At 38.0% G+C, this 19,468-nt stretch overlaps 1 protein-coding gene across 2 annotated transcripts in view; it reads left to right on the top strand.

Annotated features, from left to right (window-relative positions):
• LOC121876896 (zinc finger protein 845-like) overlaps positions 1-18,601 on the top strand; it is a 30,849-nt gene extending 12,248 nt beyond the window's left edge. The window contains exons 2-3 of one of the 2 annotated variants that reach the window (XM_042382467.1): positions 14,727-14,820; positions 16,275-18,601. In XM_042382467.1, coding sequence (XP_042238401.1) covers positions 16,361-17,353 — 993 coding nt within the window. In that variant the 5' untranslated portion in view covers positions 14,727-14,820; positions 16,275-16,360 and the 3' untranslated portion in view covers positions 17,354-18,601. The remainder of the gene's footprint in view (positions 1-14,726; positions 14,821-16,274) is intronic. The other variant, XM_042382466.1, reaches the window with a different exon arrangement.
• Positions 18,602-19,468: the final 867 nt, after the last annotated feature.

Below are 19,468 nucleotides of genomic sequence, written 5' to 3'. Positions count from 1 at the left end.
CTCAGCACAACTTAATCCTTTATATTTATCACTTAAAATTAATGTTACTTCAATACACGACAAACAATGTTAAATGCAAAAGTTACAAACACAAATAAGGACGACATTGTGCATCATGGGTTCAATCACAGCCCTCTTACTTTATTACATTAGTTCAGGAGTGAAGGTTTGGAATTATACATGTCACAAAATATCTAAATTAAATTTAATAACAAAAGTTTACAATAATAAATGTGCATGTTAAATAATGGACGAATAAATTAATTCAAGAGAATAAACGGGCGTGCCTAGATGCCTAGAGTATTTGGCACCCGGGGCGGACCTATTCACTGGCACCCTCTTCCTTCCAGAGATGAATAAATATACAGTAAAAGTAAAATACACAATCCTTCCTAGAGTACTGGGCACCCAGGGCAAGGGGCATTACTTTGCCCCCTTACTCTTCCTCAAATGAGACAAATGCAAAAAAAAAAATAATACAGTATTACCCCGCCTAACGCGGTTTCACCATATACGCGGTGCCTCGCCAGAGCTGAACTTTCACTTAACACGGGGTTTTTCCCCATATACGCGGTGAGTGTCCGGCTTGAGAGCTATTTTTAGATTCGCCCCACCCCCCACCCGCCACCCTGCCTGACTGCCTGTTTTAGCTCATAAAATTCATACAAATTACCCAGCCAGAATATAATTTACATTGCTGGAATTCTTATAATTTGGTGATCATTTTGAATATAAACATCATAGATTTTGCATTAGACATACAAATTTTAGATGTAAAGTTTATTCTGAGTAAATATGTTATCTTTTGTGAAAAATATATGACATTTATATTCAAAATATTCCTGGTCTTACAAGGAATCCAGCAATGTCAATTATATTATCCTAACTTTAATCTGAGGTATTATTTAATACTAAAAGGTAAATATTCTGGTTTTCCCACACATCTGGTGAGACGGTTGGTGGGGGTTGGGGGGGAGGGAGGGACCGACCGACCATCTGTTACAGTGAAGAATATTTTTTTTTTTTAACTGAAGATATTTGTTTTAGCTCATAAAATTCATACAAATTACCCGGTCAGAATATAATTTACATTGCTGGAATTCTTATAATTTGGTGATCATTTTGAATATAAACATCATAGATTTTGCATTAGACATACAAATTTTAGATGTAAAGTTTATTCTGAGTAAATATGTTATCTTTTGTGAAAAATATATGACATTTATATTCAAAATATTCCTGGTCTTACAAGGAATCCAGCAATGTCAATTATATTATCCTAACTTTAATCTGAGGTATTATTTAATACTAAATGTTAAAAACTCTTGAAGGGAGGATTGGTGGGGGGTGGGGGGAGGGTTGGGACTGACCGCGCGGTTGGAAGAGGGGGAAGGCAAGGTGGGGTACTTTGATTGACAGATAGTGTCGTGAAGAATATTTTTTTTTTTTTATTAACTGAAGATATTTGTTTTAGCTCATAAAATTCATACAAATTATCTGGCCAGAATATAATTTGCATTGCTGGAATTCTTACAATTTGGTGATCATTTTGAATATAAACATCATAGATTTTGCATTAGACATACAAATCTTAGATGTAAAGTTTATTCTGAGTAAATATGTTATCTTTTGTGAAAAATATATGACATTTGTATTCAAAATATTCCTGGTCTTACAAGGTATCCAGCAATGTCAATTATATTATCCTAACTTTAGTTTGAGGAATTATTTATTACTATACCTGGTTTTCCCCCCAAAATTTCTCAGAGGGAAGAGCCAGTGAGTGTAGTGTGAGAAGAGGGGGAGGGAGTTGAGTCCATTATTTGAATGGACATTAACTTGGCGACTGTATTTCTCTATTTCTCTTAAGTATTAATTGTGTGCATGTACCATCATAAAATTAAGATGTTATTTTTACTAGAACATAGGTATTGTGTCGGAAAAAGTGGAGTTTGGGGATGGGCCATTTCTATTGGAATTAATCCCATATGTTCTGTTGTTCACTTAACCCGGTTTTCACTTAACACGGCCCTGTGAGTTTTATTGACCGCGTTAAGTGGGGTACAACTGTACTTTTAAGGAATTTTGGATTATACATAGTAAATATTATAAATGTTTTAGTTCTTTCTATTAATATGGAAAATTATAATTTTTTTTTTACTAAAGTATAATGTAGCCTACATCAAAAGTAATATTCGTAAATAAAAAGCATGTTAATAAATGTGGATGATATTTAGGAAATCCACAGTATATATAAACAAATGTACAGTCATGCGCCGGTTAATGTCCGACCGAACAACGTCCGATCGCATATACGTCTGTGGCGCCCCCCAAAAAAAAAAAATAAAATAAAAAAAAATTAACTAAATAAATAAATAAATAAATCCGGGACGCCTGCTGGACCACCACTCCATGACCCCCTGACGGAGACACGATGATCCTCCCCATACTGGTCAGATATTATGTGTTAAAGGAATACAGTGGTCCCTCGGTTAACGAGCGCCTCGGTTAACGAGATTTCGGTTAACGATTTACCTTCCATAAGATTCTTAACTTCGGTTAACGAGCAATCCCTCGATTAACGAGTTTTTTACGAGCCGACTTCAACATGTTTTCGCTTGCATTTGGCTGTCCACCAGCTGTAGTATTAGTCCACCAATACAGTAATCGGTTTTAGGGCTTAAATTCCTTACTGTTTTAGTAAATATCAAGAAGTTTATACTATTCAATAATTTTAAAAGTTTAATATTAACTTTTTCAGTCATTTTAACAATTATTGAACATAATTGAAGGTAAAGAAACTAGTTTCTGGCGTGCCATCCAGCCTGTTAACACACCAGACAGGCGTTAGTCTCTCTCTGTTTTCAGTGGAGGTAACATCTTGCTTGAGACTCTCTTCAACTAAACACTTTTTTCTGTGTTTCCAAGCAAATTATTGGTCATTTTGAAATATATTTTACATATTGACAATATATAATGCAGTGCAGTGTTGATTTAAAGAAAATAATCTTGAAATACACCAAGAGAACTAAAATTTTATGGGTGAAATGGCTCCATGGGGTGACTTCTCTTCCACCCCAATGCCTTCTCTTCTTCCTTCTCCTCCACCCCCATTCTAATTCCCATCATCATCATCATCCAGGAGCCGTCTACATACACACCTCAAAGTAAGTGTACTTTTCTACCCTTTTTGTTGAATCTAGGAAATTTCCGGTGAGCTGGAACCAATTACCCAAAAACCCATTGAAACAATGGTTTCAGTTAACGAGTTTTTCGGTTAACGAGCAACCTGCTGGAACGGATTGTGCTCGTTAACCGAGGGACCACTGTATGCTTCCTTGATTAGGCTTTTTTTAAACATTTGCCTACAGGTGTAATGTTAACCTACATCTATTGAAGATAAAATCTTTCACCCACAAATTGTCAATAACACATTTGCTGTAATCAGACATATCTAGTTGCCTCACCAATTGCAACTCCAGTTGCAATTGGGGTTGCAATTTCAAATTCTGTGTCATTAGTACGAAATAAAGAAGTATCTGGTGTACTGCACTCTTGATAAGATTAAGAGAAAACGGACGACTCAGGAGTCCTGAAGTGAGAGAAAACGGACTCCTTTGACGGGGCACTCAAATAAAGAGACATGGCTACATGTTTTGTGGACTACCCACTGTACAGTATTGATGGTATATTTTTCATCACTTTGTAATAAACCTCGTCATGCCTATGTTTGTTTCTGATAATTACCATAACATTATATATTTATATATTTAGCTGTTGTAAAAACACAATGCCTCACACATGCCACTCAGACTGACAGACTTGACAAGTTTTACCAACCATAAAGACAGTTGAAGCTTTAAACATCACTCACAATGGATCTTGAATATTCCAACTGTAATCAGACATATCTAAGTTGCCTCAACAATTGCAACCCCAGTTGCAATTTCAAATTCTGTGTCATTACTAAGGAATAAATAAGTGTCTGGTGTACTGCACTCTAAGATTAAGAGAAAACGGACGACTCAGGCGTCCTGAAGTGAGAGAAAACCGACTTCTTTGACGGGGCACTCAAATAAAGAGAGACATAGCTACATGTTTTGTGGACTACCCACTTTACATTATCCTTTTCATCACTTTGTAATAAACCTAGCCATGCCTACAGTATGTGTGTTTATGATATTTGCCATAACATTATATATAATATATATATATATATATATATATATATATATATATATATATATATATATATATATATATATATATATATATATATATATATATATATATATATATATATATATATATACATACTGTATATATATATATACAGTATTACCCCGCTTAACGCGCTTTCACTTAACGCGTTTTCGCATATACGCGGTGCCTTGCCAAAGCTGAACTTTCACTTAACGCGGCATTTTTCATCATATACGCGGTGAGTGTCCGGCTCGAGAGCTATTTTTAGATTCGCACCACCCCCCAACCTGCCTGACTGCCTGTTTTAGCTCATAAAATTCATACAAATTACCCAGCCACAATATAATTTACATTGCTGGAATTCTTATAATTTGGTGATCATTTTGAATATAAACAACATATATTTTGCATTAAACATACAATTTTTAGATAAAAATTGTTCTCTAGGTAATTATGTTATCTTTTGTCCAAAATATATGACATTTATATTCAAAATATTCCTGGTCTTACAAGGAATCCAGCAATGTCAATTATATTATCCTAACTTTAGTTTGAGGTATTATTTATTAAAATTTAGTGGTTATCCCACACATCTCCTTGGGACAGTTGGTGGGGGGTTGGGGGGAGGGAGGGACCGACAGACCATCTGTTACCCCGTGAAGAATTATTTTTTTTTTTATTAACTGAAGATATTTGTTTTAGCTCATAAAATTCATACAAATTACCCGGTCAGAATATAATTTACATTGCTGGAATTCTTATAATTTGGTGATCATTTTGAATATAAACAACATATATTTTGAATTAAACATACAATTTTTAGATAAAAATTGTTCTCTAGGTAATTATGTTATCTTTTGTCCAAAATATATGACATTTATATTCAAAATATTCCTGGTCTTACAAGGAATCCAGCAATGTCGATTATATTATCCTAACTTTAATCTGAGGTATTATTTAATACTAAATGTTAAAAACTCTTGAATGGAGGATTGGTGGGGGGTGGGGGGAGGGTTGGGACTGACCACGCGGTTGGAAGAGGGGGGGAAGGCAAGGTGGGGTACTTTGATTGACAGATAGTGTCGAAGAATATTTTTTTTTTTTATTAACTGAAGATATTTGTTTTAGCTCATAAAATTCATACAAATTATCCGGCCAGAATATAATTTACATTGCTGGAATTCTTACAATTTGCTGATCATTTTGAATATAAACATCATAGATTTTGCATTAGACGTACAAATTTTAGATGTAAAGTTTATTCTGAGTAAATATGTTATCTTTTGTGAAAAATATATGACATTTATATTCAAAATATTCCTGGTCTTACAAGGAATCCAGCAATGTCAATTATATTATCCTAACTTTAGTTTGAGGAATTATTTATTACTATACCTGGTTTTCCCCAAAAAATTTCTCAGAGGGAAGAGCCAGTGAGTGTAGTGTGAGAAGAGGGGGAGGGAGTTGAGTCCATTATTTGAATGGACATTAACTTGGCGACTGTATTTCTCTATTTCTCTTAAGTATTAATTGTGTGCATGTACCATCATAAAATTAAGATGTTATTTTTACTACAACATAGTTATTTGTCATCAAAAAGTGGAGTTTGGGGGTCGGGCTGGGTTCTATTGGAATTAATCCCATATGTTCTGTTATTCACTTAACGCGGTTTTCACTTAACGCGGGACCCTCTGGGTTCAATTGACTTAGCGTTAAATTGAGATTACTAACTATGTATATATATATATATATATATATATATATATATATATATATATATATATATATATATATATATATATATATATATATATATATATATATATATATATATATATATATATATATATATATATATATATATATATATATATATATATATATATATATATATATATATATATATATGTATATATACTATATATATATATATATATATATATATATATATATATATATATATATATATATATATATATATATATATATATATATATATATATATATATATATATATATATATATATATATATATATATATATATATATATATATATATATATATATAGTGGGTCTAAATGGTTGTAAAATGGGAAACTTGGAGTTGGGTGCCTGGAACCCCCACTAGAATAAATGCGATAGGTTTATGTAATTTCGGACAACGTCCATTTCGTATAACATCACGTTTCCAAGAACGTATCTAGGACATTAACCGGCGCATGACTGTATTTCCTAATTTCAACAAAATTTACACGATACAACAAAGCACATACAAGTAATTCAAATATACAAAGTACAGAAACCATACTGTATATAACTACAAGTTACACATTAAATAAACTCACTTTTAAAAGAAACTTGACCAGTAGCACTAGATTGTTCTAAAAACATAGGAAACCACGAGATACAAGCGGTATACTTTCATCTAACGCAAAAAAAATATATATACTATATATTAGTTTTACAGCCTCATCATTCGTGACTTAGCTTCAGCAAACTTGCCAATTATTTCATCAAAGTTAACTGTCTTGGCACATTCATTTTTGATAGAAATCATAGCTAAGCTGTTCAATTTTACCTGAGTCATGCTAGAACGAAGATAATTCTTGATGAGTTTCAGTTTAGAGAAACTTCTTTCACATGATGCAACAGACACACATATTGTTAAAAAGAATCTCGGCACAATGACAAGTTTGGCAAGGTTTCACAAAAGTCCCATTTGACAATAAACTTCAGGAACTGCAACACTGTCCATTTATTTGCTTCTTCAGGTGTGATTTTGGCAGCCTCCACGTGTCTGCGAAGTCTCATAATTTCTACCATGACATCCTCATCAGAAATTTCATTAAAAATCTTGGTCATGCTTGAATTTGAAATACTCCCCTGAAGTAGTTCTTCTTTTGCAGAAAGCAAGTAGCTTGGCTGAATAGCTGCAAATATTGACACGATGTTATCCATGGCCTCTGAACGAGCATCCAATTCTAGACTAAATCGATCTAAGCATTCAAACATCGATCTCCTCATTTCCTCTTGCATTGTCAGTTCAGCATCCCTAGCCATCTCTCCTGGCATCATTTTCTTTCGTCTTATCCTCCCTCTTGTTTCCATGGAGATGCCCATTTCTTCACATTGTGTAGTTGCATATTGAATCGCTCTCTCCACAATTTCATTCCGCTGACCTCGAAGAAACAATTTCAAACCATTGAGCTTTACAGTGCACTTTTCAAGACTTATTCCTTCTGTTTGCAAATACTTCTGTGTGAAATTCACTTCTTCCAGTACATCACACCAAAAAGAAAGATAACCCCCCCCAAAAAAAAATCACATACAGCTTTAAGCAAAACTTCAGGTGATCCTCTTGTGTCAACATTTTCTCTTTGATCCGTCAATGTTTCCAGGGCTATGATCAACTTCTCAAATTGTTTCTTGAGAGGCTTTATGGCATCATGCTGTGCACTCCATCTAGTCTGAGAAAGTCTTTTGACTGTCAGGTTCATATTTTCTTTCAGTACTTCCCATCAGTGAGTTGAAAGTGAAAAAAGTATTAAAGTTTCTCTACAGTTCCAAAGAATGTTAAACATAAAGGATTGGTTCCAAAAGAGTGTACCCCACAAAGGTTCAAGGAATGATTGGCACAAGGCACAAACAAAACCCTTGGATTTATTTCTGTGATTTTCATCTGAACACCTCCATGAATACCAGCCATAGTTGCAGCATTATCATATCCTTGACTGCGGCAAAAGTTATTGTCCAGTCCACCACTCTCCAAATTACTCAGGATATCCTTTGTGAGCTCTGTTGCAGTTTTTCCACCAATAGGAAAGAAACCCAAGAAAGATTCCCTTACTTCAACAGAATCACCTTCAATATGAACCTATCTAATCACTTCGGATATCTGATCTGTATGAGAAATATCAGGTGTACTGTCAAAAAGAATTCCAAAATACTTGGCCTTCTTTATGTCAGCCAAAATTTTTTCCTTATTATTTCCTAGAAGACAGATGAATTCATTCTGAATATTTGGTGATAAATAAGAGCTCACTCTCCTTCCAGATGTCTGAGATGGAATAGCATGCTTAACCTCCAAAAGATGTTCTTTCAAAACAGGATCATAGTTTGACAGTAACTCCACCAGTTCCAGGAAATTGCCTTTGTTTATTGATAATATATCCTCCCTATGACCATGAAAAGGAAGGTTCTGTCGAGCTAGAAACATGTTACATCCAAAAGACGATGAAGTATGTCCCTCCATTTCTTCCTCTTTCTGTCCATTGCAGCTTGATTACCATGGTCAACAGTTCTTTTGAGCTTTAGTCGTGCTGCTAATGTCTTCCACTTCTCCAAGCATGTGAGATGCTCCTTGAAGGCTTCATGGTCAGAAACCTTTGGGTTCAGCTTCCACCATGTTTTAAACCCAGTTACAAAGCTAGATGCTAAGAAGCGCGAGTTGGCAATTTGGCAAGTAAGGGAAGGCGGGGCTGGGGGAGCAGTTATGTCATGCGCATTCGATTAATTTGTACTTTTTCTTTGTTCTGTGAATTTGAAAATGAGATGGATGAAGGGCAATTAAATTGAATGACGAAAAAAAAGAGAGCTGCAGAGGACAGATATTTATTTATTTATGAGCCTCATGGCACCCCCCTCTGGCTGTCACCCGGGGCAGACCGTTCCCCCCCACCCTTAGTACGCCACTGGGAATAAATAATATACGGTACATGATAATTTGACTTTGGAAATATTTAGCATAGGACAAACCATCGTAGGTAATGACTCCTTACCAAGTTAAACTGCACTTGGTTTTCCATCCTTAATAAACAATTAATATGTATTTAGTATATAAACTATAAACCACATTATAACAATAATTGATTGCACTATACACACAATACAGTAGTACCCCGATTTGCGCGGTCAATTGAACCCACAGGGTACCGCGGAAAGTGAAATCCGCGTAAAGTGAACAACAGAACATATGGGATTAATTCCAATAGAGACTGGCCCGACCCCCAAACTCCACTTTTTGACGACACACAACTATGTTGTAGTAAAAATATTATCTTAACTTTATGATGGTATGCACACACAATTAATATAGAAGAGGTTAGGTTAGGAAAAATAAAGGTTAGGTTAGGAAAACTAAAGGTTGGGTGTAACACTTACGTTAGTAGAAGAGATGGGTCTGCATACGGGGATGGAGGCTGGTTCCGAGGCAGAGGGCAGATTACTGGCCCTCAGGTGAATCACCATTACTAGATGCATCACCATCACTATCAGTTACAGTTGTCAGGGCTTCCCTGACAAATCCCTCAAAGTCACTTTCACTGTCACTATCACTCTCTCTGGCTGGCTGTGGTGGGTTGCGGGCGAAGAACTCGGTAATGCTTTTTTGACGGCTAGTGTTGATGTTGTCTTGATACACCTTGATGTACGGCTCCATAGCCTGCACCAGCCGGGTATGGAAGACTTCATAGCGGTCATCGTCATGGTCGTTGGAAAGGAAGAGCTTCAATTTCTCTGCACACTCGATGGCACCCTTAATATTACTCTGCATTAACTTGTGTTCTTCTGAGATTGACGCACCATCTTCCTCTTCACTGACATGATCATCTTCAACATCTCGTCGGCAGTCATTTCAGGATCTCTGATAACCTCCAGGATGTCTTCGTTGGTGGCCTTGGAGGAGCCTTCAGCTGTAATACTGTGCGCAGCTTCTCTTGCAAGGTCCAATGCCACTGTCACAGACTGAACCTCACCAGTCACAGGTTGACTCCGCCTCTCACCTGGTATGCCATGCAACACATGCCTCCATGCGTGACGAATCGTAGCTATAGACAGCTGATCCCATGCCTCCACCAAGAAGTCTACAGCTTGTTTGACGTTAAATTTCTTCCAAAACTGTTTGACGAGAACTTCTTGAGTCACCACCTCTTGTTCCTTGTCCTCATCGCTTTTGCTCTCGCTATCGGTGTCACCCAGCTTACGCAACTCATCCTTGGTGTTGGTACAGTCGTTCAGGAGCTTGAATTTCTTTGCCGAGTATGCAGCTTTAACATTGCAGATCAACTCCTGGTCCATGGGCTGGATTAATGACGAAGTGTTGGGAGGAAGGAAGACCACTTTTACGTTGGGGTGACGATCCATAAGTAGGGGCTAGTGTCCTGGTGAGTTGTCAAGGAACAACAAAATCTTGAATGGAACATTTTGTTGCTCGCAGAATTTCTTCACGTCGGGAATGAAACAGTCATCAAACCAGGAGAGTGACAGAGCAGAGAACATCCACGCCTTGCGTGCGGTCAGCCAGTGGACATTAATCTTGCTCATGTCCACGTTCTTGTAGGTGTGCGGCTTGCGGGCTGTGTGAATCACCGATAACTTTGGTTTACAGGTACCGGAGGCATTGGTGGTAAAGAGGACGGTGATGCGCAACTTCTGCAACTTCCGGCCCCGACACTTGCTGGCAATCTTCACAACGAAGGTCTTGGAAGGTAGTTTTTTCCAAAAAAGACCAGATTCGTCCATGTTAAACACCTGGTCGTCGGTGTACTGCCCTTCCTCCATAACCTCACGTAAGAACGGAGGAAAATCTCTAGCCGCCACACGGTCAGCACTCGCTTCTTCACCACCAGTGTTGATGTTGGTGATATTATTCCTCTTCTTAAACCTATGCAGCCAACCAGAGGAAGCATTGAAGGGTTTGGGCTCTGCAATTCTCATCTTTCGTGACACTGCTGCATACAGTTCACGTGCGTACTCTTGAACGGATCGCGTGTCCACCGCCATGTTGCGTCGCGCCTGACGAATCAAGTACAGTGAGTTCTGCTATAACGCGTGTTTTGATAACGCGAATTTGCTCTCACGCGATTTATGAATTAGGAACGATATTTGTATAACGCGAACGCTTGTTTGCTATAACGCGATTTTTGCTTACTATAGTAAAGTAAAGAAGAATATCAACAAGAAGCGTTCTGGTGATAGAATTCCCGGTGATGATCGTAAAAGAAAGGATATAACACTTGAAGAGAAGCTCGATTTTATCAACCTCAAAATCACCTCTTTCTCTATCAAGTAAAGTGTTACATTTACTGTATGATTTCATTATTAGATATGAATGTAACATTTATTTAGACTGTGCTATCCTTTGTGTTAGGCTAACTACTAAATTTTTTCGATTTCGAGTTATCTGCACCTAACCCTATTTTCTCCATAAGCCCTGTTATTTCTATTACGCGATTTTCTATAACACGATATATTACAAGAACACAATTATCGCGTTATAGCAGAACTACCTGTAACTCGCCAGCAAATTTTCCACCTTTAGCAGCACCTTGTTCTGCCAATACTTGATCATTGAAGCACCTGCAGACTTTGTGATTCTCATGTGCTCTTTGATCTTGGCTGCATCCTGCTTAATGGTACGAATCGTAGATTCGTTCACTCCATGCTGCCGCGCGAGATCAGCTTGACGTGTTCCTTTCTCCAAATCTTGAATTATCTGGTATTTCACTTCGTAGCTTAGGGAACGGCGTATCTTCTTTGGCTTAGGGCGGCTGGGTCCAGGTAAGGAAAGGCTTCTCTCTGGTGGCGGTGGTCCGGCGGAAGCCATTTCACAGAACAATGGATGCACGTATACACGGTGTGGCCTGGAGGGATGAAACTGCCGCGGTTAGGTCAAGCGTCGTCTTTCCTCCCTCCCTCCCGCGGGTGGACACATCATATTACTTTAAACCAATTACAGCTAGCAGCGGAGGGAGGTAGGGATGCATGGCCAATCACAGTCCGCTACGTCATATGACGTCACTGATAACGCAACAGAGACATGCATTGCGCAACCTTACCACGCGGCTTGCCCAGGCGGAGGCGGGAGCAGGCGGGAGGGGCGAATCTAAAAATAGCGTCGAGCCAGACACTTTGCGCGTATATGGGTGCATGAACCGCGGAAAGTGAAAGTTCGGTTCTGGCAAGGCACCGTGTAAATGAGGAAACGCGGAAAGTGAAACCACGTAAAACGGGGTAATACTGTACATATTAATAGAGCAGCACTGAATACATAATACTTAACTAAACCATATAAGACAAGGTGTCCACCACTGACTGACCCAGACGTCCTGTCAGCACCATTGCCCAGCCGTGACTCCCTGAAACACACCCATGCACCGGTGAACTCCAAGCCTAAACAGCACTAACATACTGTACATACATTTTAGGGCACAGTTTTACATACAATCCACCATGGCACGTAGTCATCCCGACACCAACGCTACCACCGCACGGAAGGTGAGGGTAATGAGCATTTCCCAAACTAGTGTAGGGAAATGCTTGTTAAATACAGTAAGATCTCATATTTCGCACAACTTTATTTTGCGTTTTTGAATTTCGCGAGCACTACCTAATGTAACCAAGTCTTATATTTGACGTAAAATATCGTGAATTTTGCGAGATCCAGTCAGCTGAACGCGAAATCCAGCAAGCTGAATGCTGGCTTCCGGCTTCAATGATGTCACAGCCATCGTACCAGTTAGTCATTTCTGCTACAATGCGTATTTTGTCATTGTGAATTGGTTCGCAACGCGATTGATGAGTAGTGGAACTCTGTTTGTAAAACGCGATCTTTTGCATACGAATGTTGGCTATAGCGCTATTCCATCCTCAATGTTTTGATTCCATCCTCAACATTTTAAGCGTCGCGCTGGATTATGCAAGTTTACAGTTCACGTTCGACATCACATGTTCAATTGATTCGTATTTTTTGTTTGTGATTTATTTTTTGGGAGGTACTCTGTATACCGTATTTGTCTGTTTTGTGAGCAAATTTAGCTGTTACCCATAAATACTGTATGAAAAGAATAAGTAAAAAGAATGTTTCGCAGTGAGGACCAGTAATGGTTTACACCAGCGCTCTCTGTTTACATCATTTGATCAGTTGAATCCCGCGGTTTCTGTCAATTACTCCGTGATTTTTGCTATTTTCTCCATTTTTGTTGTGTTAGCAATGAATACTGAAAGACAAGGTAAGAAGAATGTTTCCAAGAAGTGTTCTGGCGATCAAATTGCCGGTGGTGAATGTAAATGAGGTTTACAAGAAAACAACTATCGCGTTGTAGCCCGCGCCATCCTAGCGACCACCCGGTCTGTTATTATGTGCTTTTTTGGGTGGTGCTACCATCTGTCGAGTCAAGATAATGGCCTCTACCTCTACTGCGGGTCCTATTGGTGTTGGTGGGGTGGGACAGACCCACCTAAGCAGCCAAATAAGGAAAAGAAGAAGCGGGACTATCATAAGGGAGTTAAGTTTGCCAAGTACTCGATGCAGCATAAGCAGCGTGTGATTAAATTACTTGAGGAAGGCCTAAAAACTAGTTTCCAGAAAGCACAATCAAGTCAATAAAGGCAGAATTTGTATCATTTGGAGGTTATAAATGGGAAAATTAGAGGTTGATGTAGAGTGGCCAGTTTATATTGTTATTTTTCCCATTAGTTTATGTGCAGTATTTGGCGAATTTGAATTTGGTGCAATTTTTCCAGTCTATATTACTCGCGAAATACAAGATCTTACTGTATATAAATCAAATATTTTGCAATGCATAACACAATTCATTATTGTGCATTGCACTATGCATAACAATAACTTTCTTCATTAATTTTTACTCATTTACATGCACACACCATCCTAAATACATATTGTGAAAAAGGTAAAGTAAATAATTTTCCAAAGGGGAAACCTGTACTCAAATGTACTAAGTTAATTAAAAGAAATTTTATGTCTAGTGCAAACTATGGGATGTTTGTACTCAAATTAATCACTATCTTACAAGAATTCCAGCAATGTGAGTTATATTCTGCTAAGTCGACTGAGTGACATTTTATGTGAAAAACTTTAATTATCTCTATTTGACTGATAACTATGCACTTGGTAATCTCCCTGCCTGGCTGTCAACACCTCACCACCTCCTCCTCCCAGCCAGGGTGAAGGTAGTTTTAGGCTTAAAGTTTTTATCTTATAAATTGTCACAGACTAGTCTTAGCAGAATATACTGTAGCTTGCATTGCTGGAATTCTTGCAAGATAGCAATTAATTTGAGTATGAACATTGCATAGTTTGCACATGAGATAAAAATTTTTGTCCTTTAGCATTGTACATTTGAGTACAAAGTGAGTACAGTAATATATGGTTAGGATATTATGTACTGTATTTTTGGTGTTGTTTATATAAAGTTTATTGTTTTTATACATTCAGTTCATTCACCGGAAGATTTGTACAATCAGCTCTTTCGGACAGGTGGTCCCTTTTAGTCCGGATCTTGAAGGGTTCACTGTATTTTCGTTGTAAATATGAATAAAATGACAGTGTAAATTGAATCTGGTCCTAAATTAGCCAGAGTTTTAAATATGAATTGTTGTTTGATGTATCGATGTTATTTGAGGCTTTCCTGTACTCTAATGTGGCTTAGACATAAAGAAAATATAATTTAAAGCTAGTTTTATAAAAGAAGAAAAATGAAGAGAATGTTTTTTTTTTTTTTTAGGGGAATAGCCCACCCGGGCATAGGTCATCGACCCACAACGTGAATATGTGTGGAGGCGGTGGGCTATAACTCCCTCCCGAGGCGACATTATAGCGTACAGTACACACGGAATTCTACTGTACCAATTAGATATGTGATATTGCATGTTGCAATGCAAAAAAGATTTGATTAGGAATATTAATGGATAGATAATGTTTCATGAACTTAAGCCATCTTTTTTCTTTACATCAAGATACAGTTGGGTCTTCTTTTACGCGGTCAATTGAACCCGCTGAGTACCGCGTAAACTGAGAAACGCGTAAATGAAATAACGGAACATATGGGATTGATTGAAATAGAGACTGGGCCGACCCCCAAACTTCACTTTTTCCGACACAATACATACGTTGTAGTAAAAATAACATCTTAATTTTATGATGGTATGCACACACTATTAATATTTAAGAGAAATACAGTCACCGGTTAATGTCCATTCAAATAATGGACTCAACCCCCCCCCCCTCCTCCCACGCTCGCTGGCTCCTCCCTCTCTGAGAAATGTTTGGGTGAAAACAGAAGGCTTACATTTTTAGTAATAAATAATACCTCAGACTAAAGTTAGGATAATATAATTGACATTGCTGGATTCCTTGCAAGACCAGGAATATTTTGAATATAAACGTCATATATTTTGCACAAAAGATAAAATTTTGGCTCTTTCTAATCAAAATTCTTATATTAGATCTAAAATTTGTATGTCTAATGCAAATTCCATGATGTTTATATTTAAAATAATCACAATCTTATAAGAATTCCAGCAATGTAAATTATAATCTGGCTGGGTAAATTGTATGAATTTTATGAGCTAAAACAAATATCTTCAGTAAATAAACAAATTATACTTCACCCTGACACTATGTCAATCAAAATACCCCACCTCCGCTGTTTCCCTCTTCCCACGCTCGCTGGGTTCCTCCCTCCCCCCACGCTCGCTGGGTTCCTCCCTCCCTCCCTACCAGAGAATTGTTTGGGTGAAAACAGTAGGCTTACATATTTAGTAATAAATAATACCTCAGACTAAAGTTAGGATAATATAAATGACATTGCTGGATTCCTAGCAAAACCAGGAATATTTTGAATATAAACGTCATATATTTTGCACAAAAGATAAAATTTTGGCTCTCTCTAATCAAAATTCTTACATTTGATCTAAAATTTGTATGTCTAATGCAAATTCCATTATGTTTATACTTAAAATAATCACAATCTTATAAGAATTCCAGCTATGTAAATTATATTCTGGTCGGGTAATTTGTATGAATTTTATGAGCTAAAACAAAAATCTTCAGTAAATAAACAAATTATACTTCACCCGCGTAAATGACCAAATTTACCGCGTAATAAAAGCATTTCATTCTGGCAAGGCACCGCGTAAATGACCAAACGCATAAACAAAAACCGCGTAAATCCAGACTGAACTGTACTGTATTGTGATGATAATTTGTTGAACACAAATTATGTATGTACCTTTTACTTCCCACGTGATATTTAATTTCTTTTATATTTCAGAAACACAGCACTGCTGGTGGAGCCAAATAGATGGTTTCTGTTGGAAGAAAGTTTTGTGTGCAACCACTGAGAAATAACTAACAACAATGAATGTCAATCTGTACTGGGAGCACAGTGTTAAGTGTGAATTTTGTGAAGCAACTTTTGACAACCAGGACACATTGAAGCAGCATTTGAGACTTCATTCCCGTAGAAAACCCTATAAATGTGATGAATGTGGAGCAAAATTTTCTTATAATAGCACCTTAGAATGGCACAAAAAAAGCCACACTGGGGAGATGCCATTTAAATGTGATGAGTGTGGTGCACAGTTTCTGCAAAACAGCATGTTAGTTTGGCATAAAAGGAAACATAGAATGGGAGAAAGTTCACAGAACTCTGCCCTTGTAGTGAACATGGCTAATATTTATCATCAACAGAATGTGCCTACCTTTCCCAACTTTTTTAGTTTACCAAGCTTGGTAAATACTGCCAATACTGTGCCTGCAAATGTTGTGGCTACATGCTCTACAGGCCCTATAAGCAGTATTGCAGCCCCTTCACATCTTCATCTGACTAACTGTCTTTCTCCTCAACCTCTTGTTGCTACAAATTCTTCACAGCAAGAAATGCAAACAGATGCAACAGGCAAAAGGAAGCTAGAAATAGAAGAAGGGACATTTCGGTGTGATATATGTGGTACAGTGTTATTGCACAGTTCTGATTTAAGAGCTCATATGCATACCAAGCATAACATGGGTGAAAATAATCCTTTTCATATTCTTGCTAGACAGCAACAAGTGAATGGAGAGTTCATACGAAAAAAAATAATTGTAGAAAAGCCTTACAAGTGTGATCTTTGTGGTGCAGGTTTTAATACTGAAGGTCATCTGAAAAGTCATCGACAGAAACATATAGTTGAACGGCCATACAAATGTGAAAAATGTTGTCTTACATTTTCTGATAAGTCTATTTTAGAATCACATGAACGGAGACATCAAGCTGAGAGACCACATAAGTGTGATCGATGTGGTGCGGCATTTTTCAGAGAAACCCATTTACAAAGACATATAAAGAGACACACAGGGGAGCTTGTATAACAGTTATACTTTGTGAAGGTAGGTACTCTTGTGTATTAAAGTGGAAGAAAAAAAAATTCTGAAATTCAATTATAGATCACAATGTAAAATCCACTTTAAGATGATTCATACAACTAATGGTCATTCTATTTTTTGTGTTGTACTTTGCTTTTATTGAAATATCATAAGAGCCTAGCTATTATATATGATTTCATCTAATTATAAAACATCAAAATGTATCTCCAGTTATGATCAGTTATCTCATTTTTCATAGTGACATATTTATCATCATCATCATCTGTTTCTAGTGTGAGGTACCATTCATAAAGATATTACTACAATACAGTACTAATTGAGCTGCCTGGGTTCGCCTTGGTGGAGGGACTGGAGTCAGTGCACAACCATCCTCCTACTAAATTTCAGGTCAATCTTTAAAACTGTAGAAATGCATAAGGAATGAAATAAAAAAAAAACACACACACACACACACACACACGCACACACTCTTTTCCTTCCTTCAGCCTTCATTGGGCAAGGACGTGTGTAGTCGGCGCTGCCTGCTGATGAGGCCATGGTCTCTTGAACATGGAGACATCTGCCAGCCTGGTTTGTCGGGCCTTCCCTTTCCCCATCTCTTCCTCCCCATCTGGATTTATCAACATCCTGCCACCAACAGTACAGTGCAAAGATTGAAGATCAACCCACAACTGATATTACAAAAGTGACTATTTCAACTCGAAAGGAAGAAACAACTGTTAGAGCGACAAACAGTACTTAGTGGCCAATGTTGACCTGACACCTTGACCTGACGCACCCAGCCCGCGGTACACTCGCCACCCCCAGCACTGGATGAGAAGCCAAGAAACACTCCAAACTACACCAGGAGAGAAATGAGGACTCCCTACTCCACCCAGGTGAGGAACTATGAATTCCTAACTACATCATATGAGGAACAAGAACCATCTCCAACACCCTGTGTGAGCTGGAGGACCTACCCGGACCACGTGGTGCATCTGCAGCTGTAGTGAGGTAGCGGCTTAACAGCCAGGCTTGGCGCTGACATCAGGTCACATGAATGTCTACAGACCAACTTCCACAGTACCAGATCTATAGTTAATCTATATGTTGACTCTATGTTTCTTATGTTTTCGTATTGAAAGCCTTTGTCAATCAAGTGACCCACTCCCCGATTTCAACATATCATGTCTGTCCATTGTATATTTACAGCCTTTGGGCTGCCATGTTATCTTAATAAACTGTTAATTATTATTATTATTATTATTATTATTATTATTATTATTATTATTATTATTCTTTACACACACACACTACTTTTTTTTTTTTTATCATGGCCTTCAGCCTCCCCCAATGGCTACACCTTCGCCGCCATTTTATTACCTTAAAATTATCTGTCATAATACGTAAGTAGCTACCTTAGCTGTGTTGAGCCGCAGATCTATGTGACATTCAGTGACTGTTGCCTCAAAGTCGATATCTGCGACTGTTGTCGGCTTTGGGGCCGGTGCTCTTGTTCCCCCGGGACAAAGCAATGCAGACCAAAGGAGAGAGAAGGACAGGCGAAATCTCAACCAGGCTGTGACGTAACTTTTGGGCTGCTGCTTTCGTTCAGATAATACCTCCGCGAGTCTGGCGTAGAAGCATCTTGCACTTGTTCCCATCCCACCAGAGGTTGTGAACACCAGAGAGTGAAGCTGGCCTGATCGACATTATGAATTCTCTCCCCATATGCCCCAATCTTGTCGTTCTCGTTCCTCCTGTGTGCAGCATCAAGAGGTAGATTTCGGTGACATGCGGCCATGGGATCAAAAATCCTTATGTCGAAGAAGGCTTGCTGTCCCCGCATTCAGAATCCTCAAGCACTGACTTCCACACGGGCTTCATTAGATGTGTTTGAAGTCTTGTGATGGAATTTTTCACCGTCCAATGGAAGGAGGGGTGGTTCCACCATGACGTTGTGGCATGTTTCCCTCAGTAGATTTGCTGTTAGATCCCTTACTTCGTCATGCCTCATGGTCGACGTCATAGGAAGAGCCACAGACGCATTGGGAGGGCAAACCTTCTACTTGCCTACCTTAGCTTAGAGCAATGGCATCTGTAAATTCTTGTTTGTTAAGA

The sequence above is a fragment of the Homarus americanus genome, unplaced genomic scaffold, assembly GCF_018991925.1.
Source record: "Homarus americanus isolate GMGI-L3 unplaced genomic scaffold, GMGI_Hamer_2.0 scaffold51744, whole genome shotgun sequence".
In the NCBI taxonomy this organism is placed as follows: Eukaryota; Metazoa; Arthropoda; class Malacostraca; order Decapoda; family Nephropidae; genus Homarus; species Homarus americanus.
Note: the sequence above shows the minus strand (reverse complement) of the source record. Positions and strands in the feature narration are given on the sequence as shown.